Raw genomic sequence first — 18,639 nt, forward strand, 5'->3', positions numbered from 1 at the left:
GGAGACAATATGCCTTCTACCTTTTGTGTGTGCACTGTATGTGTGTGTTCAGGATTTTTCTGTGCCTTTGTACATGCCTAACTGTGTCCTCGGTTGTACATATGCTCACACATACTGCACTTGTTTGTGTGTCTAGACAGAGGCAATGGAGAAGCGGAGTCTGCGCCTTTGTGTGACCTTCCTGGAGCAGATAGCCAAGCAGACCAGCAGTGTTGTGTTAGAGATATGTGCTGAGCAGTGCAACCTCAATGACCAGGTGAAGTCCATTTCAGGTTTTAAAAAAACTCATTATCTAGCGCAGATGGATTCTACCATACTCCATATCCAAATATAATCACACTAGTCTCAGCTAGGCATCAGTGGGTTTAGCTGTAGCCAGTGGACGGACTTGAGAATTTAAATGAAATGATAAGACAGGTCTACAACTCTGGAGTTGATTAATGCAGTGTTGTTTCTCTGATCCCTTGGGGAAAATATGTGGAAAGTATTTACGTCTTGACTGAGTGTGTCCAACATGAATGCAAAACTTCCAAGTTTGTCTTTGAGCATGTTACCCAATATTTGCTTGGCTAAATTCGTCCTCCCTCTATCTCTCTCTCTTTCTTCCCCCCTTCTCTTCTCCTTCTCTGACCCCTTAGCTGCAGCCCAAGCACTGTGCCGAGGCCATCAGCGCAGCTCGCCATAGAAAGCAAAAGAAGCCGGTGCCAAAGAAGGGAGAGGTCCAAAAAGAGAAACCAGGCGCCGAAAGCCTGAGAAAAGACCGGGCCGTCGTTACCAAGTCAGTTTTTTTTTGTTTCCCCCACTTTCTCTACTTATCTCTCTGGCTGCTCCAAATAATAACACTGAATTTGCAGATGGTTCCGGACAAAGTGCACTTAAATAAACATTTGTCAGCATTAATGCATATCATATCATATCATATCATGTATCAAATATTTTAATATCCGCTGACATTTCCAAATGATCTCCTTCACCCCATGACACTTATCAGAAAGACAGGATTAAAATGTCTAGTCTACAAGGCATTGTTTGTTCGGAAATGTATTACTCTTCAAGTTGAATCAGTCAGGGTTGACAGGTACTGAAACAATTATTAAAAAATAAGAAACAAAATGTCTCAGTGTATTAAAAAACACCTTTACTGGCAACACATTTTATGTTGGTGCTTTCATTGTTTTGATCATATTCTGCATGTAGCTACAGTTAGAAAGCTCACTAATTAAGTCTGAAGATTTGTAATTCTGTCTCTCTCCCTCCTCTCAGTTTTCCTCCTCGCTGCCTCAGTTTGGAGATGTTTTACAATTCACCAACGCTTTTATTACCTTATTTGTCTGAGAAAAGCACATCCATACTACAGTCATTGTCAAAATATGTGTCCTAAAGACTCTCTTCCCTCTCTCTTTCTCTCTCTCCATCTTCTACTAGTGTGGACAAGATGCATCTGATGCTGACAGAGCTCTGCTCCTCCTACAGCCTCTGCAGTGACTTTATTGTTTTCGACCACATTGTCGTTCCCACAGAGTTCCTCCTTTCCCATCTGGAGATACGCCTTTCTGAGTATGCTGAGTGGGGATGGGTATTATTATATTTGTCTGAAAAATTGGATGATGTGATGAGTCCTGTTTAAAAAGCCACTGAGGTAACATTTGCAATTTGTGCAGCAGAAGTTTTTTGTGTGCATACAGTATATCACTTCAGCGGCTCCATAAACAATTATTGTCAGAAATGTGCTAATAAGTGACATGAGTGCCTGCTTTCATTTTGAAAGGGACACATTGTCCATGTAATATTGCTTCCTCTGCCAGTGCATAAATGTGCTGTACAATTGTACCTCAGTGTACCAACATTACACTGTTTTGACTCGATGTCCACTCTTATGCTTGGATGCCCACATGCACACTGTCCAGTTGCCTGGCCTCCCTGCTAAACAGGGGCTGTAGAAATGTCAAACACTCTGATCAGGATGGGACAGAGCACTAGGAAAACTCAAAAGCATTTCAAGCTGCTTTCTCTACAAATTGTCACACAGATTTGAACAGTTTTTTGTCCTCTTGACAATTAGACAATCATTTGGAGCTTGTCTATTGTGAAATGTCTCCTCCATCATTATAACGAACCCGGCTTTTCTATCTATCTTCCTCCATGTCAGGCTGTGCTGCACCCACTTAAAAATCTGAGAAGAGATCCATCATGTCACTGCCTTGTCCTGTGTCATTTCAGTGCTAACTGTTATTTAGATTAAGGATTGGTACCAGGGCAACCTAATGTTTCTGTGTATATGCTCTGCTTTGTCTCCCTGTCTTTTCTGATGATTATCTCCCCTGTCACCCTAAAATTAGCACCCTTGAGTAGCAGCATGCTTGCAGCGATTGGTCCTTCCATGGTCAAAATTGTAAATACAGACTAGTTAGGGAGAGAAAGAGAGAGAATGAAGGGCCCTGTCAAAAAAACAAATACAATTGCAGTGAAGCCCTGGAGCAGTGAATGTGCTGACCTAATGAGAGTATAGTACCATGCCACTATGGCTCGTTTAACCCGTTTTAAGGTCCCATCTGTCCACCCTCAGCCCACTCTGGCCTGGTAATAAGTGACGTTGGATAAACATGTTTCTCCAGGATCATCGTGAGAATGGCCAATTACAACCAGACCACCCAGGAGATAGCCCGTCCCTCTGACCTCCTGGCGGGGTTAAGCGCCTATACAGCCAGCCTGCACAGCCTCTCCAGCTACATCAATGTGGACATCACCCGGCTGGTGAAGAACATCCTGCTGCAGCAAACACAGCCGCTGGACTCACGTGGAGGGCATACCATTACGACCATCTACACAAACTGGTGTGTGTAATAAAAATAGATGCATCTACTGTATGCTACATGCATGTGTCCATTTAGAACACATAATTAGCTCACACAAGCACATCCTCTTGGTTTCTCTCACTTTCACTCTCTTTAATTCAAACACATGTTGATGTAAAGGTTGAAGAAGTTTTGTTTTGTTTTTCTGCACTTCAGGTACTTGGAGAGTCTCTTGCGTCAGGCCAGCAACTCCCTCATCGTTCACTGTCCCACGATGCAATGCTTCGTCAACCAGGCTACTGACAATGAACCAAGTTTCAGAGCAGAGGAGTTTTCAGACGTATTAGGTCAGGCCCCAGAGCTTAATTGTAGTAATTTAATCCATGGCATAAATCAATGTCAATATGAGCCTTACAGTATTTCTTTCATTACATCTGGATGAATAATCAAAGCTCAAGTTACTCAAGCTACTACTGGAAATAAATGTTTATCACCTCCGTCTTTCACAACAAAGGACATTCAGGAAATGTGAGACAAATGATAGACAGCCAAATATAAAGCTTATTTAGCGATTCACTGACTTTCAATGCATGTTGGATCGTAGGATAAAGGAATTCAGATGAGCTAAGTATCCATAGTAACAACTCTAACTTTTGGAGAGGTTTACTATGAACTTGTCTCTAAATAATGTATTTAAGTCACTGCAAGTTATGGAGAATTTGACTCGTGTGGGTGTAATGTGGTAACAGTTTGCCAAAAAACAAACACCTTGCTACATATTTATATTATTTCCTTTAAATATTAGAAGGTTTGCAAGCAAAAAGACATCAGAGAGGGATTCACTTTTTGCTGACACATATTTTTACCCTTGACAGAATCAAAAAAGTTCCCCTGTACTCTAAGGTTTAATGATTACGGGCCAACAGATCCAAGACCTGACTCGCTCCTAAAAACTTGAGATCTCTTTGACACCACATGCAGAGGGAACGTTATTGCTCAAGACGATGTGGAGCTTGTTATTGTGGAGGTGCTTTCTTTCATGCTGCCTGTCATGCAGATTATTCAGACACTTCCTGGCTAATGTAGAGTTGAGTATTGCTCATCATCTCCCCCGCTCTTTCGTCCTTGCCTTGTAACTATTTCAGCATCACTTGTCTCTCCTCCACTCAGCCTTCCTTTCTGCCTACACACTACTGTACCTTGAAAGAACACAAGCCTCCTTACGGCTGTATTAAGGCTATATTCACTCCACTTGGCTCATGCTGACATTATAGAGATGCATTCATAAGTCATGCACAACCATGGTACCTTGGAGTCCACTGCACTTCATTAGATGCCCCTGCACAGTGTCATCATCGTCTATATTTACTCCGTAGTAGTGAGGCCTTACAGTGACTCACTCACCGATCCATTAACACCTCCAATTTTAACCACACATGTCCTTATCCATCCATATTCAGGCAGAGATGTTGAGTTGAGTGAAAGGTCTAATAGCTGCAGTTGTCTCTCTCTCATTGATATAGATAAATTCACAAATCAAATGTTACCTTTCTTATTTTTGTCACTGTAGAGTGTCAAGCTTTGTATTAGACGCATGTAAAAATACCACAGTGACAAACAATACGTCTCCACCTGAGTAGGTTTCTGTTGTGCATTTTTGTTAACACGTTTGGCTGCTTGACATCAGCTTAGAATCAATTGATGCATATGTATATCACTCATCTCCCTCCATTCATGATGCTTAAATTCTTCATATCACCTTCTGAACAGAGTTACAGGCCCTGGCGGAGCTAATTGGTCCATATGGCCTGAAGTTTCTGAGCGAGAACCTGCTGTGGCACATCACCTCTCAAGTCAGTGAGCTAAAGGTACAGTATGATGCAATGGGCTTGTTTTAAGGACCTTGATCAGTGGCCTGCTGACTTTGATATACATTTAGGATACTTCTGCCCTACAAAGGCAGAGAGCAGTAACATCAGAAGCAGTGTAGTTGAGAAAAAATAGTTGTAAAACTTTCAGTTTATGCCCTGATTAGTTTACCTTTCGAAACAATAATTGCCATTGACACTGATACCTAAAATATACAGATAATCTATTGCACTATGCATTATCTACCAAAATAATATATATATTTTTTTTACAAACAGTAAAACAGTCCAAAAGTCAAATTCAGGTCTTAACTCCATTTTTACCAGATGTGTAGTTTACAAAGGTACAGTCAAATCTATGAGCACAGTAGTAAAACATCAATATTTCCTTTGAGATGCATTCTAGTGAATAATAATAATATAATAATATAAAAACACCATTCTTCATTTTACAAGAAAATGTGTGCATCTGGCAGCATTGTTTTTTTACTGCATAGTGACCTTTATCTTGTCAAACTCATGTATCTATTTTAAACAGTTGCTACTGCTGTAGCCTATAGGCTAATGTGTCAGGCTCCACAATTTGACACCTATGATTGAAGTAAGGAGCTCTTACTGAGAGACAGAGCTGTCACAGCTATAACCTCTCGCTATCATATCTTCCACCTGACGGTGGTTTTATCACTCATCTCACTTCCTTCTCTTCTGATAGAAACTGGTGATTGAGAATATGGACGTCCTGGTACAGATGAGAAACAACTTTGATAACCCAGAGGAAATGGCCAATCTTAAAAAGAGGCTGACAGGTGAGAAGTGGAGACAGGAAGATGAAGAGGTATAGAGGGTTGAAAAGGAAATAATAAATGAATAAAAGCTGTAGGTGTAGAGAAGGAGAGGTGGTGGACAAAGTAAAAAGTGAAGAAAGGAACAGAGAGAAAAGGAACAATAACAAGAATCAAAGGAGGGGCACTCCAGATAATTCACTTGAAACAGAAGCCCTTATCATTTCTCTACTGACTGACATACTCATACAGTGTTCAAAATAATAGCAGTGTGATTTAAAAAAGAGAATAATGCTCAAAATCTTTAGAATAGTTTTTAATTCCATAATATCAATGTATTGGGAATACTGCACATTCAATTCTAAATCAAAACATGACCAAAATTGATCAAGTTTGTTTTATACCTTTATAGAAAGTGAAGAAAAAGGAATATTAGGCTGTTCAAAAAAAATAGCAGTATTTGGATTTTTCTTTACAAACTCAAACATTTACTGTATAAACTGAAAAATGTCTCAAGGTTTGCTTTACTTTGAATCACTGCACTAATATTTAGTTGCATAACCATTATTTCTGAGAACTGCTTCACATCTGTATTGCATGGAGTCGACCAACTTCTGGCTCCTGTGAACAGGTATTCCAGCCCAGGACGATTGCACTGGAATATCCACAATTCCTCTGCATTACTGGGTTTTGCCTCAGAAACAGCATTTTTGATGTCACCTTTAGGATTGAGGTCTAGGGATTGGGCTGGCCACTCCATAACATCAATCTTGTTCATCTGGAACCAAGACTTTGTTTGCTTTCTGGTGTGTTTTGGGTCATTGTCTTGTTGAAAAACCCATTTCAAAGGCATTTCCTCTTCAGCATAAGGCAACATGACCTCTTCCACTAATTTGATGTATTGAAACTGATCCACGATCCCTGGTATGCGATAAATAGGCCAAACACCACAGTATGAGAAACATCCCCATAACATGATTTTTGCACCACCATGCTTTACTGTCTTCACAGTACTGTGGCTTGAATTCAGTGCATGGGGGTCGTCAGACAAACTGTCTGCAGCCCCTAGACCCAAAAAGAACAATTTTGCACTCATCAGTCCACAGAATTCTCCTTTGGCCAGTCAATGTGTCCTTTGGCAAATTTCAACTTTTTCAAATTTCAAATTTAAAAAAAAACATTTTTCAGCAATGGGACTTTGCGGAGAGCTTCTAGCTGATATCTTTGCTTCACATAGCCTTCTTCTGATCGTAACAGTACTCACAGGTAACTTTAAGTCTTCTTTGATTTTCCTGGAGCTGATCATTGGTTGTGCCTTTGCCATTTTGGCTATTCTTCAATCCATTCGAATGGTAGTTGACCGTTTTTTCCCACGTTGTTCAGGCTTTGGATGCCATTTCAAGGCATTTGAAATCATTTTGGCTGAGCAGCCTATACTTTTCTGCACTTCTTTATATGTTTTCCCCTCTCCAATCAACTTTTTAATCAAAGTCTGCTGTTCCTCAGATCAATGTCTGGAACGACCCATTTTGCTGAGTATTTCAGTGTGAAATGCACTATAACCAGCATGCACAACATTTGCTTCCTTCCTTCTTTAAATATGGACCATAATTGACGCCTGTGTCTTCACAGAATCAATCACCTCACTAAGTGAACACACCACTGCTATTATTTTGAACATGCCCCTTTCAATTACAGATTCAATTACACAAAATGAGCGGCATGCATGTCATGACTGTTGAGTCTGTTGGTTTTCTATGACTCTACAACACTTACTAGTAAATTATTTGCCATGTAGAAATATCACTTCTACCAAAAAATTGGATTTATGAGGTTAGTGATGTTGGACTGCTATTATTTTGAACACAACTGTACATATCTTTTACCAGCGTTTACCAGCAGACCAGCAGTCCTTTGTACGTCACTTATTTTATTCAGGCTAACATGATAGAAGCGTGAACTATCATCAGTACTTTCAGGCACAAATGGCCAGGTGCAAGACAAACTATATACATTTTTTTTAAACAATTACACCTCAATTTATATCAATTATTTAGGGAACCATTAGACAGAAGCAAAAGCCCATTGAATTAACACGGGGAATTCACTCACAAATTATCTTCTTACATTTTTCTTTTTATTAAATCATTGTGTGAGGATGCTGTAGTAAACTGTTGCTAATAATTTAATTTAAAAAAATTTATGAAGAAAAATAAGTAGCCTAAATGATATGTATCTATGTTTTTTTCTTCATTTTTGTCTAGATCTCCTTTTACAAAGCTCATATAAATCGCATGATAAAATCTTACTTGGTCACCTTTTTCTCAAGCGGCACTCTTGTTTTCTTAGAGCACAGAAATTAATTGCAAATTTGCAAATAACCAGGTGAGATGTCAGACATTTCAAAATGATAAGCCAACATCTTCTTATTCATTACAACAGCAACTAGTCACACATCCACCCTCAGTGTTGCAGATCACAGCTGTACTGATTCACATACAGCAGCGAGCATCTGTTAGAGAAATTTTTATTTACATACGTTCTCTCTTGTTATTATTAAACTGTTTGCATAGAATTAATATTAGACATCATCGACTCTTACAAGATAACAGTTGACGACATCAACTCTGTATCATGATTTATTACATTTCACTCTGTAGAGAGCTGTTCTTTAGGTCATTGTCTGTACTATATCTGTAGTGCGGAGAAGGCCTGCTCGTTGGGTTCTTGAGTAAAATTAACTTTAATATAACTTCAGTGGTCTCTGTCTAATATTTGATAATGAAATTATTCTAACAGCATCTCATCAGTTTTAAATTCACTTCTAGGTGGAGAGAACGTGCTGAAGAGGATGACCATCATTGGCGTGATCCTGTCCTTCAGGTCGATGGCACAGGACTGTCTGAAAGATGTAATGTTCAACAAGACTTTATGATAATTGAAACTGGCTGATACGCTGATGAAAATGTTTCTAATAGAGTGTATGTACAAACACACAAGAGGGTGTGATACTTAGGAGTGAAAGTTAGTTCTTGACGTTGGGAATAGTAGTTTGACACATTTTCTGAAGTCTGAAAGTTCTCAAGGTTCACTTACTAGCTTTTCATTAGCAAGGACCACACCATCAACCAGATAGATTTTGCTGGAATGCGAGACGTAAAGTCGTTTGTAGTCATCAGTTGACTTGATGTCTGCATTTGGGGAGGCTTCAGTAGGGAATCCGCTGTAGCACCCGGGCGCGACGGGCCCCCTTAGGACCTAAAGAAGAGGAGAAAGGAGAGGAACAGAAAGAGGGTGGGAGGGACGGGTGCAGAATGCGGGAGCAAATAAGAGGAGAGGGTTAGGTGGGTATTTATAGGAATACCAGATGAGGCATGTTTGAGGTGTGGCCCTGCTCCTACAACTCTGCTAGGTAATTCTGGAGCCTTTAACTGCATATCACTCTTCTTCGTCAGCAGTTGAAGTTGCACGACAATTCGTATATCTGTCGAAATTACCATGACCGGCGGAAGGCTCTAGAAATAGAGCTAGTAAGTGGACCTTGAGTTAAGATTGTCTTTTTTTTTTTCAAAGTTTATAAAAGTTTTACTTCTTTTCTTTTTAAAGACCTATGGAATAACAGGTTATAGTACATTATTGTCCTGTACTGTCCCTGTTTATCTTTTCAATATTTAAAAACAACAGATCATTACCTAAGAAAACCTAAAACATCATCAGGAGAATTATGGTTCTATGCACTGCATCTCTTGTCATATAGAGCTGGAAGAAAACTGACCACTTGCTATATAAAGTCTTTCCCTCATTATGTACTGTATGATCACAGTAATATTGTTTCATATAATCCTGTAGGTCCTGAAAAAGCATTGCCCGTATCTGATTGGGCCCATGGAGTGCCTAAGAGACGTCATCTCTCCTGAAACCGACATCAAGGTAAAACTCTCTAGAAACAGCATCCATATGTTGAGATCCCACAGAGGACTTGAAGTGCAATAATCAGGGTCTAACTGTGCATGAATCATCCCATCACAGTTTATCAACAGTATTAACAGTTTATTTTCACTGGGCCGACTTATTGTGGGAGAATTTGGGTTGAAGGCATATTATTGTGTTTACATTCATCCATAACGTATTTACATTTGAAACTGGGGAATTGACTGATTTCCATCAGAGGTTAATAATGAAGAATATATAGACAGTGTGCAACAGCTGATCTGAGAGATGCAGAGAAACATTTTTTTTCTATTCTCTAGTACCAACCAAATTAAATTCCTTATCTCCCTCTGGAGCAATCCATGTGACAGTGAGCCATGAACTCCCCCTCCCTTACTTACGTCTGGCCTCAGATTGAGGCATGACAGTGCGCCACAGCCGGGGCCAGCATAACCCCAAAGACGTCAGCAGCACCGACATACCTCCGTGAGAGAGACTGTGATCGTTGCTGCAGCTCTGCGGTCTAAACCACATCAGTGGAAACATTCTGCCCAGACAGGCCAACCATGCATGCAACCAGAAATAGGGTGGATCAAAAACCTGTATGTCATGACAATGGCACCCATCGCTGATTTAGTGTCATTAGGTACTTGTCATTAGGTAGTAGGCCTATGTCACTTTTTCTGCTACATAAAATGCAAAACACACCTCATTAGCCTACTGGTCATGTTTTTGTGGTATTTATCAGCAATAAAATGGAACTAAATTATGAAAATTGAAATGGTCCATTGAATTTAAATTACACTTCATGTCTGCATTATGCACCTCTTTGCTGCAGAAGCATCAAGCTGCACTTCACTTAATGCTTTATGACCTTACAGGTGACTCTAAGCATTTTTGAGCTGGCTTCTGCTGCAGGGTTGACATGTGATATTGATCCTGCCGTTGTCGCAGCTATCCGCAGTATGCAGACAGGTAACGCTAAAACTATTAGTGCCACTATGTACATTGCTTGATTTAATGGCTTAATGCAGTCATTGGGAAAAGAGAGTGTTCTTTCATATCTTAATGTTTTCTATGAAAAACCGACAGATAACACGTCACTTGATGAGGAGTACAAGCTGTCCTGTTTGCTGCTGGTCTATATCGCCGTGTCCCTGCCTACCCTGGCCATGGATTCCAACTCTTTCTACAGCAGAGAGCATGGAGGTGCATATCAATTAATTCATTCATGGATATGACTATATATATATACTGGTCAAAAGTTTTAGAACACCCCAATTGTTCTAGTTTTTTTATTGAAATTTTAGCAGTTCAAGTCCAGTGAATAGCTTGAAATGGTACAAAGGTAAACTGGTGAACTGCCTGAGGTTAAAAAAAAAAGTAAGGTTACCCAAAACTGAAAAATAATGTACATTTCAGAATTTTACAAAAAGGTCTTTTTCAGGGAACAAGAAATTGGTACAAAATGTAAAGCTGTTCTTCAGCAATGGAGGTTGATCAAGCTTTGAAAGTTGGTGCTACCAATTCCCACAGGTGTTCCAACTTGTCTGGATTACTTACAACCCCCTCTGTTTGTATAAAAGTATTGTTGGAACACACTGTGGTACCATACCCTTGTGATCATTATTTGAACAGTATTGTACTGCAGAAAGTAGTGTGTTGCCATAAAAATGGCAAGAGAGACAGACCATCATAACACTTAGGAATGTTGGTCTTTCCTACAGAGAAATTGCGAAGAAAGTCAAGGTGTCAGTGAGTACAGTATTCTTCACCATCAAAAGGCACTTAGAAACTGGGGGAAACTCTGACAGGAAGAGGTCTGGCAGACCCAAAGCCACAACAGAATCAGAAGACAAGTTTCTGAGAGTCAACAACTTGCGTGATAGGCGGCTCACAGGACAACAGCTTAAAGCACAGCTTAATAGTGGTCGTAATAAGCAAGTCTCAGTTTCAACTGTAAAGAGAAGACTTTGAGCTGCAGGTTTGATAGGTCGAGTTGCAGCAAGAAAGCCATTGCTAAGACGTCAGAATAAGAAAAAGAGGCTTGCCTGGGCCAAGAAACAATGGACTATTGAAGAAATATAATATTGAAATCTTGGGTTCATCATGCAGGATTTTTCTACGCCATTGAGTAGGCGAAATGATGGTTCCTCAGTGTGTGACATCAACTGTCAAACATAGAGGAGGAAGCATGATGGTCTGGGGCTGATTGCTGGATCCAGGGTCGGTGATTTGTACAGAGTGAAAGGCACCCTGAACCAAAACGGCTACCACAGCATTTTGCATCGCCATGCAGTACCCTCTGGTATGCGCCTAGTTGGTCAGGGGTTCATCCTACAGCAAGATAATGACCCAAAACATAAGTCCAAGCTATGCCAGAACTACCTTAGCAAAAAAGAACAAGATGGTAAGCTTAAAAACATGGAGTGGCCAATACAGTCACCAGACTTAAACCCCAATTGAGCTGGTTTGGGATGAACTGGACAGAAAAGTGAAAGCAAAGCAACCTAAAAGTGCCACACATTTATGGGAACTTCTGCAACAGAGTTGGGAAGAACTTTCTGAAGAATATTTGATATCCATTGTAGAAAGAATGCCACGAGTGTGTTTAGCTGTTATATCTGCCAAAGGGGGCTACTTTGATGAGTAAAAAATGTAGAATACATTTTGGTTTATAAATTGATTCCATGATTTCTTTTTTAACTTCAATTATTTATATGTTCTATTCTTTCATTTCAGAGTACAATTAAACATTGAACTGCATGAATTTCAATAAAAACCTGGAAAAATTGGGGTGTTCTAAAACTTTTGACCATATATATATATTACAGTATGCATAATGATAAGTGAATATATATATATATACATCAATAAATTCCTTTTTTCCTTTCTACATTCAGTCTTATTCATTTGCAATGCTTTTTTTTGTTATTTAATGAGCATTGTTGGAGGTGCCTGAGGCCTAAGACTTTCAATGCCAATGACTACTTCTGTTATTGTTGTGCACATGACAATAAAGAATCTTGAACCTTGAAAATACTCATCGCTACCTCTTCCAGCCATTACTTACAGTACCAGCTGTTGATACTGTATAAAAAAGGTGCTCCACCCTGAAACATTAGGCTTATTAGCATCTCTGTGCATCATACTTTCCAGTCCGACTGACGTGGTCCGCAGCAAAGTATGTTGGTTAATGAGAAACACGTTTCTGTTGAGAGACTTTTGTTTACAGATAAGTTCGGCTGACGTGCATCGATACAGTTACTGTTGGCATGTGGCCCTGCTGACCCTAACTGCTTGGCTCCGAGCCTGGACCATTAAGATCAGCAAATAGCCGAGATTTCTATCAAAGCACAGGGTGGTGTTTGTCTCAGATTATTTTCTTTGTCTCTATTTTCCATTGGCATGTTGGAAATAGATTTACCCTGTGAGCCTGAGGAAGTACACTCAGTATACTTCCTCTCTAGTGTTACGGATCACTAAGTAAATTTCTCTAATTGTCGGCCCACAAAAACGTCCTCTTTGTGGCTAGAGTTACTATTCTAGCTATTCTGTTCTTTGTATTAGTCAGTATTTAATGTTGTGTTTTCCTTTTTCTCAGGCCACAACAACAACATCCACTGTTTGGCTACAGCTATCAACCAGCTGGCTTCTGCCATGTTCACTGTTCAGAACAAGAACATACAGCAGCACCTGAAAGAGTTTCTCCTGGTGAGTGGCAAACATTTTATTAAGTGTCTTACTATTCAAATTCAATAATAAGGTCAGATTTTACCTAGTCTATATCCACAACGTCCACTTCCAGTATTGCTCCAGTGCCGTCGGAACATTTCGCCAGATTTCACTCTTTTCAGCCGGATGTCCGTTACCCTTCATTTTGTTTGTTTTTTAATTTAAACTCTGGTGGATTTATGAGGACTATGTTTAACTGCTCCTCAGATCTCTGCAGAGTAAATCCAGACTGCTATCTAGACTATCTGTCCAATCTGAGCTTTCTCTTGCACGACTGAAACAACCTTTGAAGGTACACATGTTCCACCAAAACAAGTTCCTTCCCAAGGCTATTTTGCAGAGTCCCCTTGGCTTTTCTCTGTGCTTAGCTCACCCATGATGATTGTGATTGTTTTAAAGAAATGCCAATAAACCAGAGCATGTTTTCCATCCCGGAATGCTATGTGGACTAGCCAGACCCTCCTACGCCGGAGCTGTGGAGGAAGGTCTGGCAAAGCGAGACTAGATTTTACCAAATGTTCTGTCTTCACAAATTAGTAAATTAACACAGTGCAATGCCAGGGTTCACAACTTTAGGGGTAACAAGAACCTTCGTAGGAAATAAGAAACATAAAATTTTGTTTGATATTTTAGACTGCTCAAAGTTTTGCTTTTTTGTGTGTGAAATACTTTACTTATTCAGGCCTTGAAAAAAGAAGCCTCAGAAGGAAAGAACCCTCTTCAATTGAATTATGCATACCTGACCTGCACCCTGTAAAGAGGTGCTCATATTATGCTCATTTTCAGGTTCATAATTGTATTTAGAGGTTGTACCAGAATAGGTGTGTTTAATTAGCAAAAAACATATTTTTGTTGTACTGCACATTGCTGCAGCTCCTCTTTACACCCTGTGTGTTGAGCTCTCTGTTTTAGCTACAGAGTGAGACATCTCACTTCTGTTCCATCTTTGTTGGGAGTCGCACATGCTCAGTACCTAGGTAAGGACAGCTAGCTAATCAGTTGCAGAGTATGAGGGCGTGCCACGCGGGCAGCTAGGTGAGCATTATCAAGAGTGTGTTACAAAGTGACGCACGTTTGTCATGGAAGTAAAGGCTGGACTACAATAGAGCTGTTTGGAGCAGTTTGCAAACAGTGTTTTCTGTTGGAGAGGGTAACTCCCTTTGGGGTAGACTTTGGGCTTTTTCACTTGTGAAACCTATAATATGAGTATGTAAAAAGATATATAAAAGATATATAACACAATAAACGAAAGGGAAAAAGCCCAAAAGCATAATATGAGCACTTCAAGTAGACATTGCTTTGTATTAAGGAGCAAGCAAAAAGGTTAGGAAGCACTGACTTAAAATTGTTACAAAGAAAACACAGATAATCATCACATGCTGCAAAGAATCATACATCTTCAAGCCATAAATGTAATAGACATACAACACAGGATTAATTGTTTCTTGGGCACACTACTCTGACAATATTTCAGTTTAAGAACTTTTTAAAAACACTGCCAACCTTTGCCCTAGTTGAGGTCAAGTCCAACAGTGTAAAAACATTCTAGTTGTTTGATCTTTTTTAACTTTGTGTTATTCCACAGCTGGCCTCCTCCACTCTGCTTCAGTTGGGACAAAACGTGGAAAGAATGGAGAGCAAAAACCGAGACTCCATCTACCTGCTCCTACACGGGGTAGGCTTCCTAGTATATTTCTAATCATTGCTTTTTAAATTGACAAGCAGACACAATTAAAAATACACCAATGAGCAACACTGTTGCACTCCGTGACATGTTCCTTCATTATGATGAACATGGCTGCAGTGGTTTGAGTCAATCCCACATACAGCGTCCTGCTGCCTTAAATACTCACTAGCACACCAAATGTGTATTAATCCACTGCTGAAAATAGTCCCACTATTTTCTCCTGTTTGAGTAATGTTTGCTAAAAACTACAGTGTCCAGCTGTCTAGGAAATTACTCATAGGAAAATTTATAGTGACATAAAGTTTTATGTTTTCATTAGAAGTAAATAGACTTGGATTTTGGTGTTGTAATGGGATTTGTTAACAATAAGAAAGAGTTTTAACACTTTCAACCCTAATTTACTCAGATTGTGGAGGAGTCTCCGTTCTTGAACCAAGACATGCTGGAGAGCTGCTTCCCGTATGTCCTGCTCCGTAACGCCTACAGAGAGGTGTACAGGTCCTACATCGTCACTCTGGGCTGAAGACATAGTTAACTATCGTAACCTTTATTTATCTAACATACTATTTTAATGTGCATATAAAAAACATATACAAATACACATACAAAACATATTTTGTTTTCATTTTTCAGTCTCTTGTTTATACAGGGCTGCACATTCACACCGCGTTAACCATGGCCTATTTGTTGATAATGCTTCCTGTGAGTCAGCTTTCCTTATGTACCCATTACAAAAGATTTTACAAACCCTAGCCTTACTTTTATGGATCTTATCTGCCAGTATTATAGTGTAGATTTGTGACTGCTGTAGTAGACCGCTTGAGTAATTCAAAAGCAAATCAGTTATGTTTTGTAACATCTCTCTAATAGTTTACATATCACTGCCATGCATGAAGAAAACATTTTTTTAATAGATTATTGTTTTAATAATTGGTGTATAACATTATTTCTTACAACATTTTCCACAAATAAAGAATATAATAATATGCTATTTGTTTTCTTTTTAGTCTATTTTCAACAGTGTTCGTATTTCCAGTCCGCCATCCATCCTCGATACCCTCCCACCAATAATCCTTTTTAATGTACAATTTAAATGATGCACTCTGGTTTTGCATAACCAAAAGAGCTTGTTGCTAATTTTAGACGCCCCCTTTAGTGATTTTATTTTGCAACCAGCACTGTCCCTCTTTTCTTCCTTTTTCTTTAGTGTCATCCCTTCCCACCCTATTCTGCAGCTATATTTTGTATAGCGTGCGCGCGCGTGCAAGTTTGTATTCAGTGTCTAGGGCAGAGGGACCCAGCCCTCTCACAAGAGCTTTACAGGTTGAATTCCCACTACAGGCAACACTTATGTGAAGGCAGTTGAACATTCATGAATAAACACATGAGGGATCCTTAAAACAGCACATAACCAAGTCATATTTGATGTAAAATCACAAACAGAAATAAACAGTATGAGTGTGTTTGTGTTTATAAACATCTCACAGACTAAGAAAACAGACGGGCCTAGTGAGATAATGAAGTATATAATGTGCCATTTAGGGAAAATGAATGATAATGGCCAAAAGTACAAAAATAAGATCCAGTTTAAAAAAAACATTTTCTTTCATTTATAATTTTGTTCTGTGGAGAGGGAACAGCCAGATGCCAGATGGGAGGTTTGCTCATTCTTATTTCATCATGCTCTGCATTAGGCACCAACCAGACTTGTAAGATGTCTCTTTTTCTCCTTGTGAGATCCTTAATGGCTATGTCAATTCTTTTTACTGTTAAAGATTTTATGGGAGTGTTTCCTGTCTGCTAGTGCCTCATCGGCAGTATTTGATATGACAGTAATACTTTACTTTAACCCATCTCTATTTAGAATTTATAAGCAGTATAAACATTTAATAAATGGTTTATAACACACAATGTTGTAAGCAGATATAACAATTTATACTCCTCTTGTGGACACCAATAAATGAAGCCTGGTGGATAAACAGATTATAAATGACATTGTGGTAAAACAAAGTTGTAATAATGTTACAAGTTGTAATTGTTGACAAATGCTATACATAAACACATATAATGTCCTTACATATGCTTACAACTACATTATAATGTGTTAACCATTTATTAAATGCTTATATGCTGCTTATAAAATGGCAAGTGTCACCGATATGATGTTTTGTTTTTAATGCAAAAATACTTACATATACAAATTTTATTATAAGTAGTTTTAATAGTAGTTGTAGTGATAATATCATGTGTGTTTTAAGGCTTTGCATGCAAATGAACTGTTCCCTTGCAGCTCCACAGTGAAACCAGTCCCGAGAGTGGGAGGACAGTTAATGGTGGAAACTCTGGTGCTGATATAAAGACTTTGTTGATTGGGTTACACAGAGCCTCTCCTGCTGACACTGAGACGCACGCACGCACACACGCATGCACTGCAAAATATAGTACACATACACGGAATAGACTATGAGAATGTAAACACAGAGATGTAGATTAACATAAACTACAGCACTATACACACACATTCAAACAGAGGACACATGCTGGATTTACAGTAACACACAGAGGCTCAAAGCTCGTTCTCGTGTCTCTGTAAGGACTTCACTCACACACATGGTCTTCAGCAGTGTTCGGAGCACAGGTCATGACATCAACTAACAAGATATACAGAGCAGACATGTCAGTCTCTTGACATGGAAGACCACACTGGTCCACACAACAGTAAGACTGCTCTACACTTGACTACAATTTTTAGTAACATTTAGATACTTAGCATGCTGTCTTTTCACATGCATCATGATCTTAAAGGGTTGGTTCTCCCAAATTACAAACAAACAGATTTTCTCACTTACCTCTGAGATGAATTTCTTTTTAAAGTATATTATTTTATATAGAAACAAAAAGGTGGGAAGCGAACAAAGTACGTACAATAGAACACTATTATTATATTACTTAATTAAAGGGTCAGTTCACCCAAATTACAAAAAAATCTAATTTTACCCTAATATTTATGGTTCTTATAACATTACAAATGTACTTCTAAACAAAAGTGAGAGTCGTCATCCATGCTAGTGGTCCTGAGAGGCTGTACACAGACACAGAGCTAAATTTAGCATGCTAGCATGCTAATATTTGCTAATTAGCACAAAACACAAAGTGCAGCTGAGTTCATGTATTGAACGGATACAACTTTTTACCTAATGATGGCGCTACTGTAGAGGAAAATCAAGACATCACCAGAGTTCGAGGACATGAATGTTTAATTTAATGGCAATCCATCCAACAGTTTTTTGAGACATTCCACACAAAGAAAGACAACGTCAGGGTGGCGGAAAAGAAACAGTCAGTGGATCATCAGCCTTCGAAAGGTTTCATCTTCTGGTAACCATGAATGTCTGTACAAAATGTCACAGTAAACTGTCCAATAGTGTCCAACCAAACTGGTGGACAGACTGAGCAACATTGCCATCCCTAGAGTCACACTGCTAGCTAGTGTGGCTAAAGATTGGATTAATACTGTGTCTTTTAAGAGACTTACTCTGTCTGATCCATACAACACACTGTCAGTAGTGTTCAGGGACTATTCCTTTGGTGAAATGTAGTTCCACTGAAAATTGTTTGCATCATTTTCCTTGGATTATTCATAACAACGGGAATACGGTTCCTAGAAAGAGAGATTACATTCAAAGTTTAAATGTGATTTTGCTGTGAGCACCACAAATATAACTCTTTCACATACTTTTTATTGAGTGGGTGGCAGAAAACTTTCTTTAATCAAACCAAGATGGTTGATTCGGTGTGAAGGTCATCCCAGAGAAATAAAAACAGATAATAAACCTTTTGAC

General features: G+C 39.1%; 1 protein-coding gene across 1 annotated transcript in view; it reads left to right on the forward strand.

Annotated features, from left to right (window-relative positions):
• The window catches only part of nckap1l (NCK associated protein 1 like), a 29,298-nt gene extending 13,515 nt beyond the window's left edge, over nucleotides 1-15,783 (forward strand). The window contains exons 18-31 of the mRNA XM_028576449.1: nucleotides 137-256; nucleotides 639-778; nucleotides 1,426-1,557; nucleotides 2,616-2,834; nucleotides 3,012-3,142; nucleotides 4,566-4,663; nucleotides 5,376-5,469; nucleotides 8,274-8,356; nucleotides 9,295-9,375; nucleotides 10,257-10,350; nucleotides 10,468-10,584; nucleotides 12,980-13,089; nucleotides 14,696-14,785; nucleotides 15,204-15,783. Coding sequence (XP_028432250.1) covers nucleotides 137-256; nucleotides 639-778; nucleotides 1,426-1,557; nucleotides 2,616-2,834; nucleotides 3,012-3,142; nucleotides 4,566-4,663; nucleotides 5,376-5,469; nucleotides 8,274-8,356; nucleotides 9,295-9,375; nucleotides 10,257-10,350; nucleotides 10,468-10,584; nucleotides 12,980-13,089; nucleotides 14,696-14,785; nucleotides 15,204-15,320 — 1,626 coding nt within the window. The 3' untranslated portion in view covers nucleotides 15,321-15,783. The remainder of the gene's footprint in view (nucleotides 1-136; nucleotides 257-638; nucleotides 779-1,425; nucleotides 1,558-2,615; nucleotides 2,835-3,011; nucleotides 3,143-4,565; nucleotides 4,664-5,375; nucleotides 5,470-8,273; nucleotides 8,357-9,294; nucleotides 9,376-10,256; nucleotides 10,351-10,467; nucleotides 10,585-12,979; nucleotides 13,090-14,695; nucleotides 14,786-15,203) is intronic.
• Nucleotides 15,784-18,639: the final 2,856 nt, after the last annotated feature.

The sequence above is a fragment of the Perca flavescens genome, chromosome 4 (genome assembly GCF_004354835.1).
Source record: "Perca flavescens isolate YP-PL-M2 chromosome 4, PFLA_1.0, whole genome shotgun sequence".
Lineage (NCBI taxonomy): Eukaryota > Metazoa > Chordata > Actinopteri > Perciformes > Percidae > Perca > Perca flavescens.